At 34.1% G+C, this 21,352-nt stretch overlaps 2 protein-coding genes across 2 annotated transcripts; one reads left to right on the top strand and one right to left on the bottom strand.

Moving 5' to 3' along the window:
• The first annotated feature begins 1,249 nt into the window (after positions 1-1,249).
• LOC132286176 (NAC domain-containing protein 2-like) lies at positions 1,250-2,555 on the top strand. Its single transcript, XM_059788452.1, has 2 exons — positions 1,250-1,825; positions 1,934-2,555. Exons 1-2 carry the CDS (start codon positions 1,322-1,324, stop codon positions 2,519-2,521), a joined length of 1,092 nt encoding a protein of 363 aa, XP_059644435.1. The 5' UTR covers positions 1,250-1,321; the 3' UTR covers positions 2,522-2,555.
• A 3,175-nt stretch (positions 2,556-5,730) lies between these two features.
• Positions 5,731-7,549, bottom strand: LOC132281733 (F-box/kelch-repeat protein At3g06240-like). Its single transcript, XM_059783408.1, has 2 exons — positions 7,316-7,549; positions 5,731-6,441 (listed from the first exon to the last, which is right to left on the bottom strand). Exons 1-2 carry the CDS (start codon positions 7,547-7,549, stop codon positions 5,731-5,733), a joined length of 945 nt encoding a protein of 314 aa, XP_059639391.1.
• Between the last annotated feature and the right edge of the window lie 13,803 nt (positions 7,550-21,352).

Genomic DNA, 21,352 nt, shown 5'->3' with positions numbered 1-21,352 from the left:
CAAATCAAAGTAATTATTAATTAATAAAAGAGTCTATACTTTTCTCATGCTTAAGAGTCAAATGTCATGACGGTGATAGGGAGTAATTGCATACGACGGCTCTCGCAATATATCTCAACCTAACGCGGATCCAGTTCAAGTCTTAATTAATTATGAGTCCATCCATAATTACCGACTATGAACAATTTATAATTACTATTTATATATCATGCATTGATTGCCATCACATACATATATATAAATATTTCTTGTAATTATATGGACACTATCAATTTCATAGTGAATCGAAACATAATACATTGAATTCACCAATTATATAAATCATAAATATTTCAGATATGTCAGGAATATATGTCACTATAATCCAGATAGGAATTTGCTATGCCAGGGCATATAAATCCCAACATGATCATTATTCATGGATGAAATTTTTATTCATTGGTGATTAGCAAGACTATTATATAAGCCTTGACCCATGGGCAAACTGAAAATTTTAATTTAATTAATAATTTAAAAAGAAATTAAAATAAAATAAAATTTTATTTTTTAAAAAAAATTAATGGGTCTGTGTGAAAGGAAGAAGATGATATATGAATATATATATATATATATATATATATATATATATATATATATATATATATATATAGAAGTGAAAGGTAGGGTATTCCTTGAGTTAATTAAGGGTAGTTTTGTAATTGCGTATTGGTGAACTAAGGTTAAAGATGTCATTTTAGACATTAGAAGGTTAAAATTGACTTTTTAACAATTTGTTGATGCTGACATCAGCACACACCGTGAGTTACTTAACGGCTGGGGTAATTTGCTACACAATCCAAAACCTTAAGGGAGGTTGGTAGAATATTGAAACATAGAGGGAGTGAAAGTAGAATATGGGCAAATGTCAGGGGGTGTAGCTGGAATTAACCCAAAAAAAGAATTAGAAAAGAAAGGGACTATGAACAAAATACATTTTCAACATGGTATGGAACAAAAAAAAAATGGCTGTCTTTCTTCATGCCAACCACTTATATAATATAAAATCATTCCCATTAAGAAGAGAATATAGGTATTAATCATTCCCATCAACATTGAAAATGTAGCTAATGTTCCACTAAGTCATCTAAAACCTACTCTTTACTTGTAGAGATACATGACCACAAAATTTATATTGGAGGCGGCGAGGCGTACCTTTATGGTAAGTAAGTTGCCTATAAAAGGGCCCTCATTATCTATAGGATTTTAGGTTTTGTAAAGAACGAAGGTTCCAAGAATTCAGTCAAGCGGCGGCTCTCTCTGGCCCACTTAGTTCATCGCGTTGATGCCCAGAAGCATTACGAAGCCTGTCAAAAGGAGAGAAAAAGATATGGAAGAAATTTTGATTGGTTATAAGTTTCTTCCAACCGACAGTGAGTTGATTCAGTATCTTGTGTGCAAGGCGAAGGAAGAAGCCCTACCATGGGAGGGTGTTGTGAAGGACTGTGACGTTTATGGCAAGGAGCCCTCAGAGCTTTTTGAGGGTTCGGAAGAGAATGTTCTTTATTTTTTCACCAAGTTGAAGAAGAAGCACGGAAACGGGTCGAGGATTGATCGTGTGACGGCGACGATGGGTACATGGAAGGGGCAAGACAAGGCTAAACCTATAATAAAAGATGTCGATGGTACTACTGGTACCGGTGAGGGAGATGATCAAGAAACTGGCTTGATAGGAAGGAAGAGAACTTTTACCTATAGAATGAAATCGGATGCTAAGGCGGCGAAGGCCAAGAGTGGATGGAGCATGACTGAATATAATCTTGACGGCACTAATCTCCAAAGAGCAAAAGTAAGTACAGTGTGTGTGTATATATATATATATATATGTCTCTTATATTTTTTTTTTATCTTTTTAGAATTCAACAGTCTCTAAATAGTGATTTGATATGTTACTCAGGTCAAAGACTATGTAATTTGTCGAATTAAAAGGCAAAAGCAGGAAGAAATTAAGTTGGAATCCCAAGTTAAGGTGATGCAAGCGGAGGAGTGCAAAGTGACAGTAACTCCGGCACTTGAAGACTGCAATACCATCCCACATGCAATGGAACCCATATTACAAGACTGCAGCAACCTCATCACAGAAGCAATCGAATTTGATGGAACAACAGTACTAACGCAACCAGAAGAAGAAGAAGATTGCATGGATTGGTTGAACGATTTTGACTGCAGCAACCTCATCACACAATCAATTGAATTTGATGGAAAAACAGCACTGATGGAAGCTGAAGATTGCAGCAACCTCATCACACAAGCAATTGAATTTGATGGAAAAACAGTACTAATGCAAGCTGAAGACTGCAGCAACCTCAGCACACAAGCAATTGAATTTGATGGAAAAACAGTATCAACGCAACCAGAAGAAGATTGCAATTGGTTGAACGATTTTGCTACACAACTCCTCCAGAATCAAGAACATTTAGGAGACAGTGAAATACTAATGTTGCCCAACATTTTTTATGCAGATAGTTGGTCCCTCTCAGCTTGATTTAGATTGTCTACAATCAACTAGTGTACCCTGCTTTTAACTGTGTTTGGGTTATGTGTGTAACTTTGTGCAAAATTTTATAAATACATGAAGATAAATTGATTGTCAACCTTTAATTAAATTTTATCGAATATATTCATGTGTATGTGTGAGAGATGGGGTTTCACAAGGCTGATAGAATGAAATAATGGCAAGGGATAGAAGGCTTAAACCAAACCAGTCTCTACCAGTGAACAATTAGAAGGGAGGAAAAGCTGAAACCCTTACCATAACCTTTGAAAAGGTAATCACCAAATTTAAACTATTAATGTTAATTTTGACTATTAATCAAATTTAAAATGCCTGCCCGCCACCTTCTTCTTTTTTCATTCGCTAGGTAAACAGATTAAAAAAGCAATCAAATTGTTCCACCAAAGTTATATGGAGGCAATATATGACTTTTATTGAAGTTAAGTTGTTTATTCCAAAATGGACAAGCAAAGCCAAAGGCATAATACAAAGCCAGCAAGGCTACCCACCAGAAATCCCAAAAGAAACCCCAAAGTAGAGGAAGCAAAAAAACCTGCTGCAACTGACCTCAGTCCTCAGTAAAATGAAGAGGACACCATCAAGAACTGGAAATCACCTTTTGTTCCCGTTCCACTGATATAACCTTTCGTTCAGCTTCCACTGATATCACCTTTTGTCCCGATTCCATTGATATCACCTTTCCTTTAGCTTCGATTGATACCACCTTTCCTTTAACTTCCATTGATATCACCTTTCCTTTAACTTCCATGGAACATATCAAACAAAAAAAAATTATCATACCAAGTCTTTTTTTTTTTTTTTTTTTTTTTTTTTTCAAGTTACTTGATAGAAGAAAAATATATAAATTTGGATAGCAGAACATAGTAATAATATAAAAATCAACAACTATTTGTGTTGTATATATATATGAATCTTTAATTTTTTAAGTTAATGCAGTTAGGCAAAAGAGAAAAACACCTTAAATCAGGTTACAGGAGTGGCATTGTTTTCTTAGTTATATCTAGTTACAGTTTTGGAAAGAATATATATATATATATACATAGTTTTAGGGTTTTTGAAGACAAGGGCCGTAGATCGAGTGTATTTGGATTAATGAGGGTTAATCTTCAGAAATTAATTTAGCGCTTTTCTCCTTTAGCTCTTTTATTATTCCAGTGTTTTCAAAAACGTTTCTACAAGTCATGTGTTTGGAGGGAGAGAAAATTGGAGTTTCTTGATGTTGAGAGGAGTGTTGATGAAGTCTATGTAGTAACCTCTTTGCTTTATTTTGAAGGCCAAGGCCAAGAAGGGTGTCGTGTTCTTTTGCAGTGGTGGTGGTGAATTGGGTGTGATGTTTCTGGGTTTGTTAATGTGAGAGGAAGGTCATTTTGGTACATTGGTGTTAATAGGTCACGGATGGATTGGTAACTGTATATTGGTAAGTGAGGTTAAAAATATCATTTTAAACATTAGAAGGGCAAAATTGACCTTCAAACAATTTTCTCATGCTGACATCAGCATAATCCGTCAAGTACTTAACGGCAGGGGGCAATTTGCTACATAATTCAAAACCTCAAGGGAAATAGGCTGATTTAACTTCAAGCTGTTCCAACTTAGATTTTTTATTTTGTAATAGTATTATTATTATTATTATTATTATTATTTATAAGTTATCTATTTTATTCAAGAAAACACAGCACAGAATTGAAAAGGGCAACCCCCAATAGTACAAACAAGAACTAACCACAGCACAACAGCAAACCAACAGAAAGAATCAAACATTCCAGAAAGGGATGTATCCAACAGTATGCCTGTTGAATCTAGTTGCAGGAAAGGACAACATTTTAAGTCTAATAGAGTTGTAATTTGAAGAGACACAGAGAATTCATCCAAATAAGAATTAAAGTATCTTCCAGAGTTTGTTTCTCTCCAAATCATGTGGAGATTTTGCAAACTTGATGGTACCAATTCCTCTTAGACTGACAGTTGTGATTGCTCCATTCGAGAATCTCGAACAGCAATAGCAACAGACTCTTAGATCAAGGCATACTGACTTATAAAGAATAGATTATGAACACTTTCAACATTCCTTCTGCAAAGGATATATCGGTCTGATTGAGACATACATCATTGAAGGAGCTTGTTCATAGTGCTTAGTGTATCCTTAGCAGCAAGCCAGAGGATGAAACAGTGCTTTGGAACACCTCCCTTAAATCAAACAGCCCCACAAGTTATGGTTGAGTCTGACATCTTCATAAGCATCCTTAACTGAGAAGGGCTTATTGGAGCTGGACCAAACAACATCATTATTCCCTATCCTAGAAGGTACAGAGAGTTTGAGCAACCAAAGAACCAATATCCCAAATATTATCAGATATAATGTCAGCCAACTTGAGCATCTTTAGGAATACCAAAGTTGAAAATAACTAACTCTATGACCCTCTGAAAGAACAATAGCGCCACGTGAAAGCAGAGAATCAAACAATAAGGAGGTGTTCTGGCCTGAGTTACTACATACCCCATATGAAAATATAAATCACACCTTGTTGTGATCTTGATTATTGCTTTTAGAATGAGGCCAAACATTATAGTAAAATAGACTTTTATTTTCTGATTCAGATAAACGCATCAAAGTTAAAGTGCAATGCAAGTCCACACAAAGAATATAAGAGTTAAAAGTTATCTGCAACGATTTAGCGCACACAACAACAAATTCATGGCAGAAAATGGCATTAAAAGAAAATAAAATAAAAGGGAGTATGAACAAAATACATTTTCAACAAGGCATGTAGAAGCTATTGAACAAACAAACTGGCTTTCTCCCTCCATGCTACCAATTCTATCATATAAAAATCATTCCAGGTAAGAAGAGAATATAATCCAGGTCAAGTCTCATACGAAATGAAAATTAGTCACAAATGAACCATTAGTGGAGCTAAGTACATCATCACTCTAAAGTGTTAATTGCATCCCTGTCCAAGTAGTGAAAGCAACTGAGGTAACAACAAAATCAACATTGAAACTTTAGCTAATACTCCACCCAGTGCCTTCCACACAGATATGTCATTAAACTAGCATTTGACATTCATATACATGTCATGCAGGAAGGACTACTAATAGGATTAAAAAAAAGTGGGGTACATATATATATATATATATATATATATATCTTGCCTGCTCTTTCTATTGTTTCTTGGTTCTTATAATTTTCTTGGTTCCTCCAACTCTGTTCTTGGTGCCTGCAACAGAGAAGAGCGTGCTTGCTCACCGAAGCCTCCATGTACTTTGTCAATTAACACTAAGCTCTCTGTGTAAACATTGACACAAAATGGCTCATCATATCCACGCATCCCAACATTCTTGAACTCTTGAGTCTTAATGTCAACTGAAACCATCTCCTCATCTTTAGTCAAAAGAACTTCACCATTCCTCTTCCAGCCAATAACTTTCACAGAACCTTCTCTATCAAAATCAAGACCAAACAGATTGGTCCACGACTCCACAGCACCATACTGTTTCATCATCCAGATTGATACTTTGCCATAATAATCATTCTCGAACACAAAAAGTGAGTCTTGAAACACTGCAATAGACAACCTACGTGGTGCCTTTTTATAAACTAGACTCCTTGGTAGCTCCATCAAAGAGAATACCTGAGTACCCAAATTGAATGTCACAATGAACGGGCCAGGAAAATTACCACCTCCGGAAAGCCAATGGATAGTCCCATTGAGAGAAACTTGAGATGAATCACAACAGAGAGGGAGTACGGGACCAGAAACACTAAGGTTTCTCCAACATCCCTCCTTAAGCGAATAAATGTCAATCTCAACAATGCTATCATAGAGGTAAACAATTCTAACCACTTTATAGTCATTGTTTGTGGAATCTAATCCGAATCCAAGAGCACACTGATAAAAGCCGTGCGAAAGGCAGTTAATGCGAGGTTCTGGAACTAATACAAATTTCCTAATACTGGGGTTCCACAGATATCACCCTCAAATTGGATGGCAAGTCAAATTGATACTACCTTTAAATATTTTCCTATTTATCAACTCAAAAACTCAACAAAACCTTATATTCCAAAAACTTGGAGTTGGGTTACACATGGAATTTTGTCATACAGCTTTATTAGGGGCTTTCCATTCTCATAAATCACACTTCATCACATACTTTCTCATCAGGGGATAAAAAGAATCACATCTTTTCTACTCGATCCGACAGCCTTCTGGTCTTCATCTTGACCTTGTCATTCCTTCCAAACTTAAATTGTACCTATGGTCCTTGTTCAATTGGTGGCATTTCTAGTTTGAAGTCTAGTGCATATGTGAACATTTCCACTTTTTTTTTTCCCTGAAGGATATAAGAAAAATTACATTTTTATTAGGTCATTATAATTATATTTTACAATTGTTCATGAATCCACTCTACATAAGGGCATTTCAAACCTAGGCCAACTGAATCTCACCCAACTGGGTGGATACTAAATGAACTAACGCTCATCTTCTATTATTCATCATATAGAACTGACAAGCTACCCACAATAAAATAGCAGGATTCAACTCCTAGTTCTTAATAACCAATTAATATTAAACAGATAATAAACAAAATACACAAAACTTCGGAAATGCACATACATTATTCATTTTTGTTAATGACCAAACTATTACAATACCTTGTTTCCTATACTTAAAACCATCATATATAGACATAAAATATATATATATATATATAGATAAATAAACACATACACATACACATACACAAACCGAAAGAGAGAGATACCTGGGAGAAATTGTGGAAATGGGAGGAGAAGAAATGGAAGATTTTGTCGAGAAGTGGGTTTGGGGAAGCGAATGTGTCTAAGAATGTGAAGCAATTCTCAGCGGTGGATACGATAGAGCTATGGAGATGACGAACAACGTTTACATTGAATTGGAGGTTGGGTTTAGAGTGAGAGGACTGCGTGAATAACTGGGGAGGGAATGGGGTGTGAATAAATGGGAAAGAAGCGTCCATTTCTTTCTGGGCTTTGGCGCAAATGGCTGTTTTTTATTTCACCTATTATTAAGAGGAGATTGGGATATGGATGGAAAAAAATAAAAAATTAGATTTTTTTTTTTGTTTTTATCAATACCACGTAGTAGACCTTCTGTGCGTGTGCCTCTGTGTGATAAAACTGAAATTTTGAAATTCTAACCCATTCCTCAATTTAGTCAATGAATTTTTTATTCTTTTGAATAGACACAAGTTTGAATGCCCACTGTATAAAAGAATATTAATATATTTGTATGGCATTTTTAAAATTTTATTGTATCCTCTATATATATATATATATATATATATATATATATATATATATTTGTATTGTATTTTTAAGAATTTATTGTATCATTGTACTTTTATTTATGAAAGAAGATACCCTTTAACAATTCTTTTTATATTTTTAAATTACAAATTAAGCAGGCTCTAATTTCACAACAATAAAAATATATATTTTTACATTTTTAACCAAATCATTTTGTCAAAATACATTTTTTTTTTGCTAGCTTGCCCCACCAAGCACATTTTTTGGGTAACAATCTAACCCAGCTATATAATCTATGCCAATGTACGCTGCTCAACCAACTCCAAAATCAAATTTCCTCCATTCTTTGTAAAGAATTTGCAAGCATCAATTGTTTTATTACTTCTGCTGTCACATTTGAATTTGCGTGAGTAGGGTTTGAATTTAGTGTTTGGACTTTTTTAAGCTTCAGAAGTCCCAAACTAAGAATTATATACAAGATGGAGAAGAGTATAGAATGATAACAAATAATGCAAATTTGGTATCTCCAATGATAAAAATACTATTTATGTTTTACCAGTCATACCGCATTTTTGGCATGCCTAGTCATTTCCTTTTAGAGGTACCGATAAAGATAAGTAATAGGGATCAAGGATATCTTGGAGCAAATGAAAAACATGTATCATCCCATTAAACTTATCTCACCTTCTCATAGAAACGGCAACGATTGCATCCGGACACTCGACTATCTCACAAGACTGTGAGCCCTCACCACAACAGCTGTGGTGACGAGCATACCCACGTGTCATCAAGTATAGAAATTTTCTCATATAAAATGCTTTCAATAAGTTGATGCGGTAAATTTTTATTGAATAAAAATAATTATGACATGATATAGTGACACACCCAATAAGGGCATACAATTTTGAATCAAGAGGGAGTTAAAAATTGGGATTTATCCGTGAAGAACCCCAAATACCATATTATCCTCTCAAGTCTAAGCAGTTGGGATCTTTTTCCCAATTGCTAAACTTGAGCTCATTTTTTCGGGCTTTCAATCTAATTTCAAGCGAGTTTGAATAATGGGCTTAAAATTAAATATTTTGATTCTATCTAGATAGAATGAATGCCTAGACAAACACAATGTAAAATAAATAAAGATAACAAATTTAGACTGCTCTGATATACAGCTATGTAACACATTCTTACAAGATGATATCTGAGATGAAAGGCAAATACAAACATAAGTTTATATATTGGAAGAGTTTTTACATTTTTTAAATAATTAAAGAGAAATGACCTATCCTGGGCTACTATTCCTGAAAGGTACAAAGGTCATAACTGCAGCTTAGTTCCAAGATTTGGGAAACAAAATTTGCAACTAGATAAAGAAAACAATTACTGCATACCCCACATGAAAATATAATTCACATCTTCTTGTGATCTTGATTATTGCTTTTAGAATGAAGCCAAGCGGTATGCTAAAATGGACTTTTATTTTCTGATTCAAAGAAAATCATCAAAGAAAAAGTGCAATGCAAGTCCACACAAAGTATATAAGATGCAACAAAAATTCATGCCAGAAAATGGCATTAAAAAAAAAAAAAAAGCGAGGGAGTATGAACATAATAGATTTCAACATGGCATGTAAAATCCATGGAACAGATATAATGGCTTTCCTTCTCCATGCAAGCCATTTCTATCATATAACATCATTCCCACCAAGAAGAGAATATAATTCACGTAAGCAAAAAGTTAAAAAAAAGCTTATACATTTTTGACACAATTGCTTATTTGTCCATTGGTGATTGGTCCAAGACCATGTGATAACTTCTCAGTGATTATATGGTGCGTGCTCTTTTTCTATTGTACATTGGTTCTTCTAATTTTCTTGGTTACTCCAACTCGGTTCTTGGTGCCTGCAATAGAGAAGACCTCCCACTCGGTTATTGGTGCCTCCAATAGAGAATACTATGCTTGCTCCCCAAAGCCTCCATTTACTTTGTCGATTAAGACAAAGCTCTCTGTGCACAAAATGCATGTCCATGTACTCCAAGATACTTGACCTTTTGAGTCTTATGTCAACTGAAAGTAGCCTCATTTCTTATAAGAACAACATCGCCATTCCCCTTCAAGCCAATAATAACTCTCACATAAGCTCCTCTACCAAAATCATCGGAATTGAACAGATTGGTCCACGACTCCACAACACCATATTGTTTTATCGCCCTGATTGAGATGTTGCCTTCCAGAGGATCATTATGCAACACAAAAAGTGAGTCTTGAAAAACTCCAAGAGACATAAAACGTAGCCACCTTGGTAGCTCCATGGAGGAGAAAACCTTGCTACCCAAATTGATGTTAGGAATTATGTCTCAAATTCCCATTATTATTAGTTTCTATTTTAGAGTGTAATTTTATGGTAATTTCTTATAGAGACTTGAATTGGGCTCTAAGAAATTGTAATCCTTATCCACAAAGGAATTGGGTATGTGACTCTATAAATAGACACTTAGGCTATCGTTAAGAGTTATGAGTTGAGAGAGATGTAGCCTCATGAGGGAGTACGATGATGGTAGGGGTAAGTTACGGGTTTGGTAGAGTGAACACTGATGGCGGGAGGAAGTCTCGTGGCGTACACAGAGAACTCGGTCAAGAGTTTGTGTGCATAGTCCGGTGTTAAAATTCTCTACTATTGTAATATCTTTACATATATAATAAATCTCTTTTCATCCGTGGATGTAACACTGATTTTGGGTGAACCACGTATATATCTTGTGTTGTGGTTTGAATTATTTTTTCTTTTTTTTTTGCCTTTTGCTTCCGCTGTGTCCCAACAACTGGTATTAGAGCCAAAAGTGAAGGAGATCCAGAAAACACAAGAAGTCTCAACATGTGCTACAACGGGCTTCAGTTGTAGGTGAAGTCAATCGGCTTGATTACATGGCATGGAGCTTGAGAAGTCAAAGTAGAGCCTTGGGGTTTGACTGATTGAGCAATGTATAGTGAGGGGATAATCCGAGTTCTGTAATAAGATCGCGAAGATTGAAGTTGCAGAGAGTTGTCCAGATTCAATTGCCATAAGAAGCGATGATTGACGTAATGGAATTTGAGCCAAGGTGGAGATTGTTAGGAATTATGTCTCAAATTCCCATTATTATTAGTTTCTATTTCAAAGTGTAATGTTATGGTAATTTCTTATAAAGACGTGAATTGGGTTCTAAGAAATTGTAATCCTTGTCCACAAAGGAATTGGGTATGTGACTCTATAAATAGACACTTAGGCTATTGTTGAGAGTTATGAGTTGAGAGAGATGTAGCCTCATGAGGGAGTACGATGATGGTAGGGGTGAGTTACGGATTTGGTAGAGTGAATACTGATGGCGAGAGGGAGTCTCGTGGCGTACACAGAGAACTCGGTCAAGAGTTTGTGTGCATGGTCCAGTATTGAAATTCTCTACTATTGTAATATCTCTACATATATAATAAATCTTTTTTCATCCGTGGATGTAACCCTGATTTTGGGTGAACCACGTATATATCTTGTGTTGTGGTTTGAATTATTGTTTTCTTTCTTTATTTTGCTTCCGCTGTGTCCCAACAATTGAAAGACACAATGAACGGGTAACGATCACCGGGCTCAGAAATCCAGTGGATAGTCCCATTGAGAGACGCATGAGATGAATCAAAACGGATACAGGGTATGGTACTAGAAACACTAATTCTTGTCCAACAGCCCTCTTTAAGATAATAAATGTCAACCTCAGGGTCACTAGAAACATAAGCAATTTTGGTAAAAGATTACGAAATTATTTTTAGTGATGAGAGAACATCATGATTTGCAGACGCACGTAATTTGCATAAGTATTCTCACCGGCAGTCTTAGAGTTTTTAATTATTGAATTATAGATTTGCCCCCAAACGGGTATGCTTAGAATTATGAAACAATTATTTTGACAGGATGTATCAAAATTAAAAGTTATTAATACCATACTATAAGGGGAGCGCCCCGGTGAGAATATCTGATAATTTGTACTCATATTTCCTTTGTTTTATAATAAAGATAGATAGATACAATTTAGAGAAAGTGTAATCCAATTATTCCCAAATTTGCAAACTTGAACAACAACATTCCGTACGTAATTGTCAAACTATTAAATTGGCCCATTTAAATCATTAAAGTATAATATTAACATTTATAAGTCTTTTTATTTGACCAAAATGACCCTTTGAAAAAAAAAAAAAAAAAAAAAAAAAAAAAAAAAAAAAAACAAACCACCACCGAACTCCACCATTGTGACTGCCAAACAAACAAGGGTGGAGCCAAGAATTTTTAAGGGGGTAACTAGTAATGTAAAATTAAAATTTTAAAATAATATAAAATCATTATAAGAAAAATTTTTCTTTCCAAGTTTAATACGCTCGCTGAAATAGATAGATTAATTATATTATCTAATACTTAAACAAAATTCTAATACAAAACTCTTATTTTGCATTTCAAAAAGTAAGAAATATGATTTTTAAATATATATTTTTTATTATTCCGTAGTAATATATTAAATATTAAAAGACCATTTTTAATAGCCATATATTAAATATCACACATAAACTAATCTTTTTATTTCTTAGTGTTTACTGAAACATTATTTACACAACATGTCACATTTTTCTTCTACAAAAACAAAGAAAAAAAAGAAAAAAAGAAAAAAGAAAAAAACAGGTCACAATGCAATCATATTTGTTTTTTCATTCTTGAGGGCTATTTTGGTCAATTAATAGGAGATTATAAAGGTAATTCAATATTTCATATGGGTCCATTCAGAAGTCAAAGGCAAGTATGTACTTTTATTGTAATTTATCGTTGGGGTGTCTTTATTCATTTTACCAAATCTGAAGATGTCATCATCTGAAAAGTGTTTAAGTTGTAAATAGTTGTCTTTAACTCACAGCGTGGGAGGGGCTATACAACAGGTAGACTTGATGATTATTCTATGAGTAAATTGCACTTAAGTTTTGGTCAAACAATTATGTAACTAATTTTTTAAGTTGCTACAAAAATTATTCAAATTTTGTTATAAAATCTTTGATGAAAAACCACAATATATTTTTTTCTTTCGTACATTAGAAATTGCATGACAGAATGTCACTTATTATTATTAATTTTTAACCCCAGGTGAATGAGGTGGCTTAAATCTAACCAAATTATAACAATAATCAAGTTGGTATTATAAAAAAGTCTTCATTTAAATCCACAACCCCTTGATTAATGATAATTTGTTTCTAATTTTTTTGTACCAATTTTATAGTATTTTATGAAAAATGTGATGATATTGGCACTCCAAAATTTATCCCTAGGAAAATTTTACCCTCCTACATCTCCTTCAAAAAAAAAAAAAAATTGAAAAAAAAAATTGTCGTACTGACCCAAAACATTAGGTAGGGGCAAGAATGAATTTTTTAATAATTTTAAGGGGGTAATATCAATATTTTATAAGTATATAATGAAAAAAAAGGAAAAAATAGCAAGCTAGGTATATTATTAAAAAAAAAAAAATTGGCAAAGCTAAATCGGCTTACCTATTTAAAATAATTTTTTTTGCATTACGTGGAAGTAGAATAAAATTTTTAAATCAAAATCACCGCCCGAACCAAAAAGTTGTAGGGATCAATGGTCTTTCTTTCTGTTTATTTTTTATTTCTCAACTAAAGAGAGAGAGAGAGAGAGAGAAAAAAAAAAAAAAAAAAAAAAAAGTTATTCGGTTGGAGGGGTGAGAGGGCAAAATTGTCAATTTATTAGATAATTTTTTTTTTTTGGTCCTTAATTTCTAAATTGGAGGCGTTAACCTTTATGGCAAGTAAGTTACCTATATAAAAAGGCCAAGGAACGCTCTGCTCTCATCATTTCTATCTAGATTTTAGGTTTTCCAAATAAAGACTAAATTGGAGGCGGCAAATCGGATTTTAGGTTTTACAAAGAAAGACTACTGCACCTGCCGCCGACTGCTTTTCTGGAATAGACCTAGCGCTTTGGAGTCCTTGGCTGACCAAATCAATAGGGCTCAACTGCGTCTAGCTTTACAGGGAGTTATTGCATGTGAAGAGGTGACTCGAGGTGTTGCTGATCAGGAAAGATATGGAAGAAATTTTCATTGGTTATAAGTTTCATCCGACCTACAGTGAGTTAATTCAGTATCTTGTGTGCAAGGCGAAGGAAGAAGTCCTGCCATGGGAGGGTGTTGTGAAGGACTGTGACATTTACGGCATGGAGCCCTCGGAGCTTTTCGAGGGTTCGGAAGAAAAAGTTCTTTATTTTTTCACCAAGTTGAAGAAGAAGCACGGAAACAGTTCGAGGATCGATCGTGTGACGACGACGATGGGTACATGGAAGGGACAAGACAAGGCTAAACCTATAAAATATGTCAATGGTACTACTGGTACCCAGGAAGGAGATGATCAAGAACAGCTTCTTTGATAGAAAGGAAGAGAACTTTTACATATAGGATGAAATCGGATGCTAAGACGGCGAAGGCTAAGAGTGGATGGAGCATGACTGAATACATTCTTGCCGGCACTAATCTTCAAGAAGCAAAAGTAAGTACAGTGTGTGTATATATGTCTCTTATATTATATAATATTGTATATGTTTGTGGCACCTTGTTTTTTATGTTACTAAAACCGTAATTAGATTTTATTCATATACACACACTATATACTTGTTGATTTTATAGTATTACTAGCTTTGTAATTTGCCGAATTAAATGGCAAAAGCGGGAAGAAATTAAGGTGGAATCCCACGTTAAGGTGATGCAAGCAGAGGAGTGCAAAGTGACTGTAACTCCGGCACTTGAAGACTGCCCAAATTACTATCGTCAGTACTAATGCAAGCTGAAGACTGCAGCAACCTCATCACACAAGCAATCGAATTTGATGGAACGACAGTACTAACGCAACCAGAAGAAGATTACATGGATTGGTTGAACGATTTTGACTACAGCAACCTCATCACACAAGCAATCGAATTTGATGGAACAACAGTACTAACGCAACCAGAAGAAGATCGCATGGATTGGTTGAACGATTTTGCTACACAACTCCTCCAGAATTAAGAACATTTAAAGGACAGTGAAATACTGATGTTGCCCAACATTTTTTATGCAGATAGTTGGTCCCTCCTAGCTTGATTTAGATTGTCTACAATCAACTACTGTACCCTACTTTTAACTGTGTTTGGGTTATGTGTGTAACTTTGTGCAAAATTTAATAAATATATGAAGATAAATTGATTGTGGACCTTTAATTAAAATGTATCTGATATATACATGTGTATGCGTGAGAGATGGGCTTTCACAAGGCTGATACAGCCTTCTTCTCCCTTAATTCTCAAAGAAAATGCTGCTACTACTAGCATAATATAATTTGATTCAAAATGGTTGTTTGTCTTATGAAATTTTTGTGTCATCACCATTCGACACTTGAATAACTTGCATACACAATGGTATGATTGGTCCAAGACCAATTGTCCTGGGACCATGTAATAACAAACCAATCTCTACCATACAAATGAAGTAATGGCAAGGATAGAAGGCTTAAACCAAACCAGTCTCTATCAGTGAACAATTAGAACTGGAAATCACCTTTTGTTCCCGTTCCACTTATATAACCTTTTGTTAAGCTTCCACTGATATCACCTTTTGTCCCGATTCCATTGATATCACCTTTTGTTTTGGTTCGATTGATATCACCTTTCCTTTAGCTTCCATTGATATCACCTTCCCTTCCATTTGACTCGGCCAATTACATAATCTTTTACCTGAGTAATTGTTAGGAAATGTGTGCCCTAACATAGCAAATTCTAATTTTGGATTGTAATAGTCCTGGTTTCTTATCTGGATATTATTAAAGTATTATATAATTGGTGAATGGAATGTATTATTTGTTTGATTCATTATGAATTGATTGTGTCCACTTGATTACAAAATATATTTATATGTATGTAATGTCAATTAATACTATGTTATAAATTAGTAATCATAAATGGTTTAAAGTCGGTAATTATGGATGGACATTTAATTAGTTAAGACTTAAACCGAGTCCACGATAGATTGAGATATATTGCGAGAGCTGTCGTATGCAATTGCTCTCTATCACAGTCATGGCTTTTGACTCTCAAGCATGAGAGAAGTATAGATTCTTTTATTAATTAATAATTACTTTGATTTGTTCTGCGGATACCTCGGAATCCTTAGATCGACACTTTGGGTAGTTATGTAATTAATAATTAGAGGTCTATATTCTCAATATTTGCATTAGTGCTATTTGTATTTATTTTGTTTTGATTATGGTTGATCACAAATTAAATCCGAAGGCCTTCGTATGTTTTAGACAAATGTTTTCTATATATATTTATTTAATAAATTATTATTATTTTTTGTCAAATAAATATTTTATTGTGATCGAGTCGGAAATAATCAAAGGTAACAAAATAATTATATTAATTATGTTGTCGGATTGATGACTTTAATTATCCGATAAATAATTAAGCATAGAGGGGTCAAAGTGCAACATTGACTTAGAGGTTATTTACTATTTAATTGGAGTGCAATTAATTTCTTTTAGTGGAGTAGAAATTAATTTATGAATTAATTTAATTGGGTCCATGGTTTAATGGACCGGATCAATTATTAATTTATAGGAGCCAAGAAAATAGTAAGCCCAAAAGGATTCTCACCAATAGCCCAAGTTGATATTGGAGTCATGTTAGAATTGAGAAAGTTGAATTAGAGATGAAGAATGATTTATTGTTTCCTTATTCTTATATTTATTTTGCCTATATATACATGAGTTCATGTATATTTTAGGAGTGACTTGGAGAACAAGAAAAAGGAATACACTTTCTCTCTCAAGATTTTAGGGTTTTGTTTTCTCTTCTAAAGGAGGCTACCACCAGCCTAGATTACAAGGTCATTCATCAAGGCATATTGGTGATTCCTAAAAGGAAGATAATAATCAAAAAGAAGGAGAAAGGATCTTGCTAAAGGGATCTACAATAAGTGAGAACATTCACTTTAGAGGAAAAGTTCAAAAGGTTTACTCAGACCTTTGATGTAAGTATTCAATCGGTTTATTGAATTATACATCATCTTTTATTTATCTTTGCATAAAACTTGTCTCCACGTAATGAATCAAGATCTATGATTGCAAATCCCTCAAAAAGTTTTAAAAATTTGCACGTTTCCCAACAATAACTTGTCAAACAAAAAAAAATTATCATACCAACTCTTCATTTTTTTTTTTTTTTTAAATATATAAATTTGGATAGCTGAACATAGTAATAATATAAAAAATCAACAACTATTTGTGTGTGTGTTTGTGTGTGTGTGTATATATATATATATGAATGTTTAATTTTTTAAGTTAATGCAGTTAGGCAAAAGAGAAAAACACCTTAAATCAGGTTACAGGAGTGGTATTGTTTTCTTAGTTATATCTAGTTACAGTTTTGGAAAGAATATATATATATAAATATATAATTTTTGGGTTTTTGAAGACAAGGGCCGTAGATCGAGTGTATTTGGATTAATGAGGGTTAATCTTCAGGAATTAATTTAGGGCTTTTCTCCTTTAGCTCTTTTATTATTCCAGGGTTTTCAAAAATGTTTCTACAAGTCGGGTGTTTGGAGGGAGAGAAAATTGGAGCTTCTTGATGTTGAGAGGGGTGTTAATGAAGGCTATGTAGTAACCTCACTGCTTTATTTTTGAATGCCAAGGCCAAGAAGGGTGTCGTGTTCTTTTGCAGTGGTGGTGGTGAATTGGGTGTGATGTTTCTGGGTTTGTTAATGTGAGAGGATGGTCAATTTGGTACATTGGTGTTAAATAGGTCACAGAAGGATTGGTAACTATACATTGGTCAGTGAGGTTAAAAATATCATTTTAAACATATGAAGGGCAAAATTGACCTTCAAACAATTTTCTCATGCTTACGCCAGCATAATCCGTGAAGTACTTAACGGCAGGAGGCAATTTGCTACATAATTCAAAACCTCAAGGGAAGTAGGCTGATGTAACTTCAAGCTATTCCAACTTAGATTTTTTATTTTGTAATATTATTATTATTATTTATAAGTTATCTATTTTATTCAAGAAAACACAGCACAGAATTAAAAAGGGCATTCCCCAATAGTACAAATAAGAACTAACCAAAGCTCAACAGCAAACCAACAGAAAGAATCAAACATTCCAGAAAGGAATGTATTCAACAGTATGCCTTTTGAATCTAGTTGCAGGAAAGGGCACCATTTTAAGTCTAATCAAGTTGTAATTTGAAGAGACACAGAGAATTCATCCAAATATTAATTAGAGTATCTTACAAAGTTTGTTTCTCTCCAAATCATGTGAAGATTTTGCAAACTTGATGGTACCAATTCCTCTTAAACTGACACTTGTGATTGCTCCATTTGAGAATCTCGAACAGCAATAGCAACAGACTCTTAGATCAAGGCATACTGACTTATAAAGAATAGATGCTGAACACTTTCAGCAGTCCTTCTGCAAAGGATATATCGGTCTGATTGAGCCATACATCATTGAAGGAGCTTATTCATAGTGCTTAGTCTATCCTTAGCAGCAAGCCAGATGATGAAACAATGCTTTGGAACACCTCCATTGAATCAAACAGCCCCACAAGTTATGGTTGACTCTGACATCTTCACAAGCATCCTTAACTGAGAAGGGCTTATTGGAGCTGGACCAAACTGTTGGGATTTACATGCCCTGGCATAACAAATTCTCATTTAGATTATAATGACATAAGTTCCTGACATTTCTGAAATATTTATGCTTTATACAATTGGTGAATTCAATGTATTATGTTTCAATTTATTATAGAATTGATTGTGTCCACTTGATTACAAGAAATATTTATATATGTATGTGATGACGATCAATACATGAATATAAATAGTAATCATAAATTGTTCATAGTCGGTAATTATGGATGGACTCATAATTAATTAAGACTTGAACTGGATCCGCGTTAGGTTGAGATATATTGCGAGAGCTATCGTATGCAATTGCTCCCTATCACTGTCATTGCATTTGACTCTTAAGTATGAGAAAAGTATAAACTCTTTTATTAGTTAATAATTACTTTGATTTGTTCAGCGGATATTTCTGGATCCTTAGACCGACACTTTGGGTAGTTATGTAATTAATAGTTAAAAGGTTATATTTTCAATATTTGCATCATTGCTACTTGTATTTATTTTGTATTGATTATGGTTGATCACAAAGTAAATTCGAAGGCCTTCGTGTGTTTTTTGACAAAATGATTTATTATATATTTATTTATTTAAATTATTATTTTTGTCAAACAAATGTTTTATTGTGATCGAGCCAGAAATAATCAAAGGTACCAAAATAAATATATTAATTAAGTAGTCGGATTGATGCCTATATTTATCCGATAACTAATTATGCATAAAGGGGTCAAAGTGCAACATTGACTTAGAGGTTATTTATTATTTAATTGGAGTTCAATTAATTTCTTTTAGTGGAGTAGAAATTAATTTATGAATTAATTGAATTGGGTCCATGGACCGGGCCAATTAGTAATTCATTGTAGCTAATAAAATAATAAGCCCAAAGAATTCTCACTCATAGCCCAACTTGATATTGGAATCCTATTAAATTTGAGACATATGAATTAGAGATTAAGAAGGATTTATTGTTTCATTTTCTTTATCTTTATGTTGCCTATATATATACATGGTCTATATATATTTTATGAGTGATTTTTTTTGGAAGAATGAAAAAAGAATCTATTTTCTTTCTTTAGAAAATTAAGGTTAACGTTCTCATCTAATGGAAGCTCCCACAAGCCTAGTTTTCCAAGGTCATTCATAAAGGCTTATGAGTGATTCCTAAAGGCAAAACAATTACCAAGAAGATGGAGATCTAAGGAGAAGGCATCTTGCTAAGGAATCTACAATAAGTGAGAACGTTCACTTTAGAGGAAAGATTTAAAGGTTTACTCAGACCTTTGATGTAAGTATTCAATCCATTAATTGAATGATACATCATATTGTGTTTTTGCATAAAACTTGTCTCTATGTGATGAATCAAGATCTGTGAATGAAAATCCCTCAAAAAGTTTTTAAACAGGCACGTTTCCTAATAGTGGTATCAGAGTTTGGTTTGATTCATTACTAGAGATCATGTTTTTATCAAAATTCATCATTCGTGGATCCAATTTTAATATGCATATATTTATTTATTAATGTATGTTGATGTATGAATTAATATATTGATACATAATGATGTATGTATAATTGTGAATGGATGATGATGTGTGTTTGGGCCATGGATGAAACTTATAGGTTTATTGAATGTAATTTTATTTTTGGATGAATGTAATTAAGGCTTTGATTTAGCCGTTTGAAAATTCAATGATGTAATTTAATTTTTCTCATTGTATTTCAAATTGTAAATTTATTTAAAGCCATGTAATCTTCATCAAAGGATGCTATGAAGCTTCAAGAAGGTCCAAAAGGGTTAAATTATGCTTCAGGAATTTTCTGGAATTTTTCCGAAATTTTTCAGAATTTTTCTAGAATTTTTTTGGGCTTAATTTAATATTCTGGGTTTTTTAATATTTTTCCAACAATTTTCCAGTGGTCGGAGCACCTTCGGCGACAAGGGTGGCGCCGGAGTAAGGCTGTCGATCCGGTGCAATGCGGTGCACCAATATCCATGCAACCAGATCTGCAACCATTAGATCAGCATAGGCAAGGGTGAAGATCCGGTGAAACGCACTTAATGTGCGCGTTAATGAGCACCCAATCCGAAGGCGCGTGAGGAGCACGCGCCGATGCAGTATGCACCAACAGGCACGTGCCAGCGCGACAGGAGCACGCGCCGATGCAACACGTGCCAACAGGCGCGTGCCAGCGTGTGACACGCGCTGGCAACTGCCACACGCCCATGCAGGCGCGTGGGAGCACGTGATGAGCGCCGCCACCTCCCTCCAGCGCGTGGGAGCGCATAAGGACTCTTTGCACACTCCCCAAGCGCGTGGGGACGTGCTGCGGACTCTCTGATCGCGTCCTATGTGCTGTTTTACCTCTTCAGGCGCATACCAACCTCCTGCGGGTGTTTACAAGTCGACGAAGGACCCTCACGCAATACTTAGAGCAATTGAATGTTAAAAGCTGATTCCATTGGCCATTTTTATTTGCTTTATCTGTCATTAATTGATGTATGTGATGCATAGAATAGATAATTGTTTATTAATTATTATTTATGCATTGGATCCATGATATTTAATTAAATGATTAGATTTATATTAATTAAATTATGAAAATTAATTGGATTTGATTACTAATTAATTTGAGGGCACTTATTGGGAAACGAAAAATTATTTTTGTAAATTATTTTAAAGTGTGCTTCAAATTAAATATTAGCGAATCATTTAAAGTCCAAATATTTTCTAAATTTAATTGGATTAAAATTAAGACGTTTTGCATGCATTATATCATGTA

Source organism: Cornus florida, unplaced genomic scaffold, assembly GCF_030987335.1.
Source record: "Cornus florida cultivar Cherokee Brave unplaced genomic scaffold, ASM3098733v1 CherokeeBrave_3.0.0_Hap2_Chr11, whole genome shotgun sequence".
NCBI classification, from domain to species: domain Eukaryota; kingdom Viridiplantae; phylum Streptophyta; class Magnoliopsida; order Cornales; family Cornaceae; genus Cornus; species Cornus florida.
This window is presented reverse-complemented; position numbering and strand designations above follow the sequence as displayed.